This window comes from Apis dorsata, unplaced genomic scaffold (assembly GCF_000469605.1).
Source record: "Apis dorsata unplaced genomic scaffold, Apis dorsata 1.3 scaffold_231, whole genome shotgun sequence".
NCBI lineage: Eukaryota > Metazoa > Arthropoda > Insecta > Hymenoptera > Apidae > Apis > Apis dorsata.
In genome coordinates this window covers 14019-21546 of record NW_006263513.1, presented here as the reverse complement: position 1 = coordinate 21546, position 7528 = coordinate 14019, and the positions used below count along the sequence as shown (strand labels likewise).

General features: G+C 24.1%; 3 protein-coding genes across 4 annotated transcripts in view; 2 read left to right on the top strand and 1 right to left on the bottom strand.

Moving 5' to 3' along the window:
* Nucleotides 1-988, top strand: part of LOC102676557 (synaptotagmin-3) — an 81759-nt gene extending 80771 nt beyond the window's left edge. Inside the window, exon 11 of the mRNA XM_031510477.1 lies at nucleotides 848-988. Within this exon, the coding sequence (XP_031366337.1) occupies nucleotides 848-988 (141 nt within the window). The remainder of the gene's footprint in view (nucleotides 1-847) is intronic.
* An 892-nt stretch (nucleotides 989-1880) lies between these two features.
* LOC102680385 (caseinolytic peptidase B protein homolog) lies at nucleotides 1881-5789 on the bottom strand. The gene is made up of 10 exons (XM_006615664.2): nucleotides 5190-5789; nucleotides 5055-5107; nucleotides 4806-4995; nucleotides 4444-4694; nucleotides 4274-4364; nucleotides 3964-4171; nucleotides 3719-3851; nucleotides 3429-3638; nucleotides 3057-3354; nucleotides 1881-2982 (listed from the first exon to the last, which is right to left on the bottom strand). Exons 1-10 carry the CDS (start codon nucleotides 5536-5538, stop codon nucleotides 2840-2842), a joined length of 1926 nt encoding a protein of 641 aa, XP_006615727.1. The 5' UTR covers nucleotides 5539-5789; the 3' UTR covers nucleotides 1881-2839.
* A 624-nt stretch (nucleotides 5790-6413) lies between these two features.
* LOC102680519 (97 kDa heat shock protein) overlaps nucleotides 6414-7528 on the top strand; it is a 9080-nt gene continuing 7965 nt past the window's right edge. For both annotated transcript variants that reach the window (XM_006615666.2, XM_006615665.2), the window contains exon 1: nucleotides 6414-6797. In XM_006615666.2, the coding sequence (XP_006615729.1) occupies nucleotides 6682-6797 (116 nt within the window). In that variant the 5' untranslated portion in view covers nucleotides 6414-6681. The remainder of the gene's footprint in view (nucleotides 6798-7528) is intronic.

Genomic DNA, 7528 nt, shown 5'->3' with positions numbered 1-7528 from the left:
AAAAAAAAAAAAAAAAAAAAAAATTAAAAAGAAAAAGAATTATCAATCGATGTTTTATTCGTCATATATTGTTTTCCAAAGAAACAAAACGTGATCATGTGAAAATGTTATGAATGCATTTCTTTTTTTTTTCTTTTTCATTTTGTTGTTTTGTCGGATTATAGAAGAAGGATATAATCAGACAACATAATATATATAATCGGTATATGGTATATGTGAACAACAATAGTGTTATATATGTGAAACCATTTTTATGAATATATTTAAAATCACTAACAAATAAAGAAATCGCGAAAAAACATCATCGCTATCCAATTCAGCGATTTATAAGAATCCCTGAATCCTCGTGAACTGTTAATTTTGCTATTACCAAATTTTTCCTAAGTTTTTCTAACCTTCAATTATTTATTCGATTTATTTATCTAGACAAAAAGATATTATAACAGAATATTTTATTTATTTATTTAAAAGTGTTGCACTAAGTAAAAAATATTTTGAAGAAAAGTGAAAGAGAATTTGCCTACAAAGAAGGAGACAATCGTTTCATGTATACATTATATACGTATATACACTATATACACATACATGTATTTATAAATCATTTATTTCTACTGGCGGCTAAATGTACCTAAATATCAGAAAGATAATTATTCTATTTGCAATGACAAATATACGTGATAGTAGATAATCATATTTGAAACAATAAAAATTTTTCGTTACAGAATATATCATGAATACTAATGATACTAATTCAAATTATAAAAACATTAGTGATAGAAAAAAAGAAAACATGAAAAAAAATAAATAATATGGGTAATGATGTTTTAATATGTGATTTTTATTAAAGTCTGAAACTATTGCAAAAATGAGATATATATATGTACTTCCTAGGCCTAAATTTGTACTATGCAACAAAACTGACCTCAGAGAAGTACAAGACATGCATCATGCATATTATATAGTTTACATAAACAAATTAAAAGCCTAATGAAAACGATTCTCCTTCGATAAATACATATAGTCTAACCGCGTTATTGTTATTAATGTCATAATTATTTATGAATACATAAGCAGCAACAAAAAATGCAAAAAGAAAGTTACATGATATTATATAACATTTGTTCAAACATGGATATAAACGCATAAACGTTTTGCAAATAATAAAACGTATACGGATATCCGATATCTTTCGATATACCATTGAATAATAGAATATACAATTCTTGACTTATTAAATTCTTTTTTCACATTTTTGCTAAGGCATAGAACGCTATTGAAGAATAAAAAGAAGAATAATATATAATAATAAAATAGGAAGAAATCAAATTTTGTGTAAATTAAAATAACGAAGTCTGATTTATATGAATGAGAAAGAAGAAATAAAAATCAAATAAGAACATTTCCGACCAAAGTTTATCATATCATATATACTGATAATTTTGAAAATTCCAGAGCTTAGATCTATTTAATGTTAATTTTAAAAAAAAAGAGTTCGATTAAGGAACCTGCCGTATTAATAAATATTTTAGATTCATACTCGTGTACTACAGCGATTAAATGTTTTTGATTCGTTAGCTGAGAAAAGTGTTACCTGATGAAAAGAAAGAATAAAAATTATATGTTGATTATCATTAAGTATATTATAAGTATAAATATATGTTATATAAAAATATAATGATATATAACTACGTGAAACGTAACAATTGGAAAAATAGAAAGAAAGTTTGATGGGAAGAAACGCTTAATTAACTAGCGTGGTCCGAATCGTACGCTTAACTTATACTTAACAGTATTTCTATTATACATATATATTCCGCGTATCTTCGATGATACGTAGTATTTATATTAAAAGATATATATATATATAAAAAGATGTTCTTATATGTATACCATTGTCTTAAAACAATCATTTTGGGTGTCTAATACAGTACACGCTTTTAACATTCCAACATACTTGTAATAGTTGTGACGATACGTAATGACTATATAAATTTCGTGTTTCTGCATTCACTATAAATAACGAAACATTCTGTAAACACCATATTTGTATCGTATTTCTACCACAAATTTTCATGCGCCAATTTCAAAAATGATCTCATACATATATTAATTAATTCAGCTACTTTTTACATAAATAGACACCCTGTTGTTGGACCTGAATTTGCCTTGCATAATATGATTAAACTAAACGGAAACGTTTTATCTATTTCTAATGATTGATCTATTTATAATGATAGCAGTGGGACTATGATTATTGTACAAATACATAATTGAAGAATGAAATGAAATTTAAGATATTATGAGATGATCGAAACAAAGCAAAGAAACAAATACATAATTGAAAAATGAGATGAAATTTAAGGTATTATAAGATGATTGATAAGCAAGGCAGAGAAATAGTTTCCACAACTGGTTTTCTGAATATTTTGTCTTGTCTTATTAAAGAATGTACAATGTATCTTAAATGTGAAGTGTAATCAATATTTTCTTGTAATGTATCCTCATAATTCGATTTAAAATAAAGAATTACTTATTTCCGTCAGATTATATATTTCATATCGTTTATGTATACAAAGAAAAAAAAATAGAATGTAATTTAAAAGAAAATTTAAAAATTTGTAAGAATAGTATACATCTTATGGTTTTTATTTACATTTTGTTTTGTCACGGATTTCAAATTATGCCATATTATTAAATTTATATTACTATTACAAATATTATTTCTTTTCTACAATAAATAATACAAAATATTTCAAATTTTTTATTTATATATACCATGAGATCAAACTATAATATATTTTCTGCATTTGATGAAATTATAGGTCTATTTAAAATAATATTAAAATGCAGAATTCAGATTTTTTGTTAAATTATCTGTTGAAAGATCAACAAAATCTTTTGCACCTTTGCGTCGTATTGATAACGCAATACTTGCACCATTTTTATACCATTTGACTTTCACCAATACACAACATCCTATTTCTATATAAAATATAATACTTTATTATAATTTGAAAATTAATTTATTTTATGGTTTAATAAATAAATTCACATACCAAGTTGGCCTCGTTCATGTGCTGCAGCTAATTGATTAACAACACGTCTTTCTACTTCATATTTAATAGAACGTGCTCCATAATGAGTATCATATCCTTCAGCCAATAATGATAAAACTTCTCTATTCCATTTCAATTCTATTTTATGTCTTTTCTTTGCACGATCTGCCCAAGCTTCCAATTCTTTAGCAACTAATTTTATAAGTTCAGATTGAGAAAATGGTAAAAAATATACAATCTCATTTATTCTGCCTAAAAATTCATCTCTACCAAAATGTGTTTTCAATATTGGTCTTACCTATAAAATAAAAGATTTAATTATGATTAATTTTTAGTTTTTAAAAAATATTTTATAAAGAAATTAATATGTACCACTTCATCTTTAAATTTACGAGATATTTCAATTTGTTCAGAATCCTCTTCTACATCACAATTTATATCCTGTTTTTTCTCAACACGTTGAGCTTCTTCTCTAAGTTGTACTGCATGATCAGCAATTACTTCGCTTGCTAAATTAGATGTCATTACAAAAATTGCATTTTTACATTCGATTGTTTTACCTTTACCATCAGTAAGTCTTCCCTAAAAAAGTTCAAATTTTGATTTTAATACAATATTTTTAAATATCCAGTATGTAAAATATTTTCCAGAAATAACCATACTTCATCAAACAATTGTAACAAGACAGTAAGTACATCAGGGTGAGCTTTATCAACTTCATCAAATAATACAACAGCATTTGGACATTTTCTTAAAAGTTTTGTTAATTGTCCACCATCATCATGGCCTACATATCTAATTAATGTAATGAAATAAAATAATATTTAAATATTTTTATTATATAAATAAAAATATATATTATATTATATGATATAAATAAAGATATGATATATATAATGATATATACCCTGGTGGTGCACCAATCAATTTAGCAACTTCATGTTTTTCTTGATATTCAGACATATCCAATCGAATAAATCCTTCCTGCTTATTTTTATGAATATATGCAGCCAGTTGTTTAGCCAGTTCAGTTTTTCCAATTCCTGATGAACCCAAAAAAAGAAATACTAGAGGATGTTTTTCATCTATCCATCCATTTTCTTTCCTTCTAATAGCTGCAATTATAAAAAAAAATATAATAAAAATATTATAATAAAAAATTATTACAAAATATGTTTTTGTATTATCAATTAATAATTTTATAAAAAAAATATTACTAGATGCAACAATAGATATTGCTCCAGCTTGTCCAACAATGTATTGTTTTAAACGTTGTTCTAAGGGAAACCTACGACGTTCTTCTATTTCCTGTTTACAATATCAGGTAAAAACATAGATCAAAAATAGCACTAAATACAAATCAAAGCTTGATTTTAATCATATGTACTTTTTCCTTCATTATTTCATCATATTTTATAGCACGTTTTATAAGCATTTCTTTGAGTTCTCCATCTTTAGCATATTCTACTGCTCGATGTCCTGATTCATTTTTCATTGTTGGATCAGCTCCTGCTTCTAATAAAGCTTGTACACAAGCCTTAGAATCTGCTAATACAGCATAATGTAATGGAGTAAACCCTTTAAATGTAGCTCTACTATTCAAATGATCACAAAATTCTTCCTCTCTTATCATAAGTACTAAAAAGTTGTAAAATTTATGCAATACCTTGTAAAATATTAATTTGTAAAAATAAACAAATACTTATTATATTTTTAATAAATTATAATTTAGATTTTAATCTTTTATACCATCCAAAGTATGTAATCCTTTTTCTATAGCACTTCCATAGACATTAATAAATTCATCTTGAGCATTAACATCAGCACCATACTTTAATAAAAGTTTAACAACTTCTGGTTGTGAATTAATAGCAGCAAGATGTAATGCTGTCCAACCCAATAAATGACGTGTATTTATATCAATGCCTTCTTTTATAATCTATAAAGAAATATTTTGTTAATTATTAATATAATAGTAAAATGATTTCTTATACTTACACTTTTTAATTCTGGAATGTTACCATATTTTACAGCCCGAAAAAACTGTTTATCTATTAAAAAATAAATGAGAATTAGAAATGAATGTTTTATATAATAATTATATTTTAATTATTAATTCATAATAAAAGATACCTCTATAATTTTTTGCTTCACAAAGAGTTATAGTTATACCAATACCACTTAATAAAAATCCCAATTTTTTACTACTTTTTTCATAATTAATATTATATTTATTCGATAATATTTTTATTCTTGTTAATAAAGGATGGATTTCCTTGGATTTAAGCATATCCAAAAATCTATATAATGGATAAATATATTTTTCAAATTTCCAATGAAATTGGGCATAACCTCTACTATTTTGATACAGTATGGCTTTTATTTTATTTGTTATTTTTACATTTGTATTGCTTATTAAAATTGTTGAATATTTAGCCTCTTTTATAATCGAATAAAATCGTAAATTACACAAACGTGACATTTTATATATGTAGATTTTATAGACTAATATGCTTAAACCATATGATTTTATCTTATACGATTAACATATCTAATACTTATTACTAATACACAGACATATAAATTCATTGAATAACTGCCAATAGTTAGTAATCATGCAATAACACAATTTGTGTTATATTTACGTTTTTAATAGTTTTATTTTGAGATTATATACTTAAAATGACGCTTTTGTATATTAAGGAATACATCACGTAATAAACATTTTAAGAAACTGCATTGACACAAGATACTAATGAAGTTCTTTTATTTTAATCATATAAATATAATCATATAAGTAACAATTTAAATATTTATAAACTATATTTAATACATATGTAAAATATAAAAAAATAAAAATATAATTATATTAAAAATTATTTTTTAACGTTGTGTATATATATACATATATATACGTATATATATAATATATATATACATATATACATATATTAATTCTATATATAATCCTAATATAATATAATACTGTAAATATTTATAAAATTACATTTTTTTAACATTTATAATTATGATATTTCAAAATTTGTTTCATGACGGACATATTGTAATGCAAACCAATCATACCCATGTCCAAAGTGTGCTATATATAAATTCAAAAAATTTGAGAAAGTGATATGCAGATAAAAAAACATAATAGATCAATTTTTTTTAATGAATTCTTTATTTATAGATATAATAATTTCTAATCTTCTTTCTTGCAAAATATGTTATATATCAATTTATTACTCTCGATCCTTCGAGAAACAAAACTAACGATATCCAAAAGGAAGATTCCAATGGCGCATAATTCCAGAATGTTCCAGAACAACCATCTGACCAATAGGAATCGTATACTGCAGCGCCATGATTGGTGAATTTGCAGCAGAAGTTAGCAGAAAGAAGTAATCACAGTTACCGTGCGAAGGGCATTTCATTCAGACTATTGCGTGAGTGAAGAGCAAGAATTCAGAGAACTTGTGAATTCAGCGTATACAATAAGTACTAACGCGTATTCTAAACAATTATTAATCATTTATACATCCTTTTCGAGAATCGGCATTTAACATTTGATTTAAACACGATAGTTTATTCAATATCATAAAGAAAACGTACTAGTCTATCAGCCATGGCTGCTATGTCCGTGATCGGAATTGACTTCGGTAACGAAAGTTGTTATGTGGCTGTAGCACGCGCAGGAGGCATTGAAACCATAGCTAATGATTATAGTCTTCGAAGTACACCGTAAGTTTTTTTTATTATAATAATCATTTTTTAATATTTCTCTTTTTTAAAAAGATACCGGTATGCACCGGTATCTTTAGGTATTCTTATATTACTATTACTATAGTTCTTTTCGCGGACATTTACGTAAAAATATAAAAACAATTTAAAAATAGTATATAATTGAATTTTATACAAATAGTATATAAAATTAAAAAAACGTTATTTGATCATAGCCATTTATGTTCAAATTGTTTTATCTATTTAAATATATCGTTTACTTTTATATGACTAAGATGTACAAAAAAGTCCATAGTTATGATCCATGAGTTTTTTTTTTTTTTTTTCGAAATTGGTATAGTCATATAAAATGGAATCGATTTACGTCATTAATATAATAGACAAAGATACAAGATTATTACTATTAGGAATAATCTCTACTGTATAGTAAGCTCTATAGTAAAATATAGAAAATATTTGATTTCAATTTACCAAAATTATTTAAGCATTATATTATATATTTATATATATTACTTGTTTTAGATTAAATATATTTGATAATTATATATAAATAAATGTCAAAATTTGTTTTGTTTGTTATATCTTTTTATTTATTAATAAAATATCAAAAATATAAAAATTTTTAAATATTAAAATATAACAATTAAATATTTTGATTATTAATCATATTAAGATAATTTTAATTTTAGTTTTAAAATTTTATAATTATAAAAATTATAATTAGTAAATTT